Source organism: Anneissia japonica, unplaced genomic scaffold (assembly GCF_011630105.1).
Source record: "Anneissia japonica isolate Jap-2015-1 unplaced genomic scaffold, ASM1163010v1 scaffold91276_len612_cov83, whole genome shotgun sequence".
Lineage (NCBI taxonomy): Eukaryota > Metazoa > Echinodermata > Crinoidea > Comatulida > Comatulidae > Anneissia > Anneissia japonica.
This window is the reverse complement of record NW_022752015.1, coordinates 1-609: the sequence shown is the minus strand read 5'-3', so window position 1 is coordinate 609 and position 609 is coordinate 1. Positions and strand designations below refer to the sequence as shown.

General features: G+C 43.0%; 1 protein-coding gene across 1 annotated transcript; it reads right to left on the bottom strand.

Moving 5' to 3' along the window:
* Window positions 1–6: 6 nt before the first annotated feature.
* Window positions 7–603, bottom strand: LOC117122062 (the record flags this gene model as incomplete). The annotated part of the gene is made up of 1 exon (XM_033267525.1): window positions 7–603. A coding segment is annotated over exon 1 (516 nt), but the record flags the coding sequence as incomplete, so codon positions are not given.
* Between the last annotated feature and the right edge of the window lie 6 nt (window positions 604–609).

Genomic DNA, 609 nt, shown 5'->3' with positions numbered 1-609 from the left:
GTTGATAATACCTCCAGGTTGGTAGGCAACTTCCTCCATGACATGTAAGAATCCCTGATCAGCAATCGTCTCACTGATGGATGTTGCAAGGCTTGAATTGGAAAGACTACTCTCAGTACTGACAACGCTTCCTGCATAACCCCTGGAAGACGGGGTATCAACACTCTCCGTACTCGCTGTTCCAAGCAAGCAAGGATTTACAGAACTATTTTGAGGATGTCGCTCTGAAGTCGGATCACTTTTCCAACGATCTTTATCTCCATTTGAATATGCGTCCAAAGGCACAATTCCCATTGGTAATTTCCTTCTCCGCCTTGTACCGGGTGTAGATGCATCCTCTGAATTTGCAACTGTTATACCATCATGATTACCATCAGATTTTTGCCCCAAATCTTGGCCAACATCTACATCTGTTTTGGGTTTCAAAGGTTTTAATGCAGCACTCAGTCGTTGAAATTGGTTAGGTGGTGTTGTATGTTCCAATTTCTGCAAAATCTGTGGCAATTCAGGTATTCGTAGCATAGATTTCTTTACGTTCCTCTGTGGTGAAATTTGCGGAGACTCGTGACAGTCAGACAGAACACATCCTTCATCTGATAAGTTTGTATC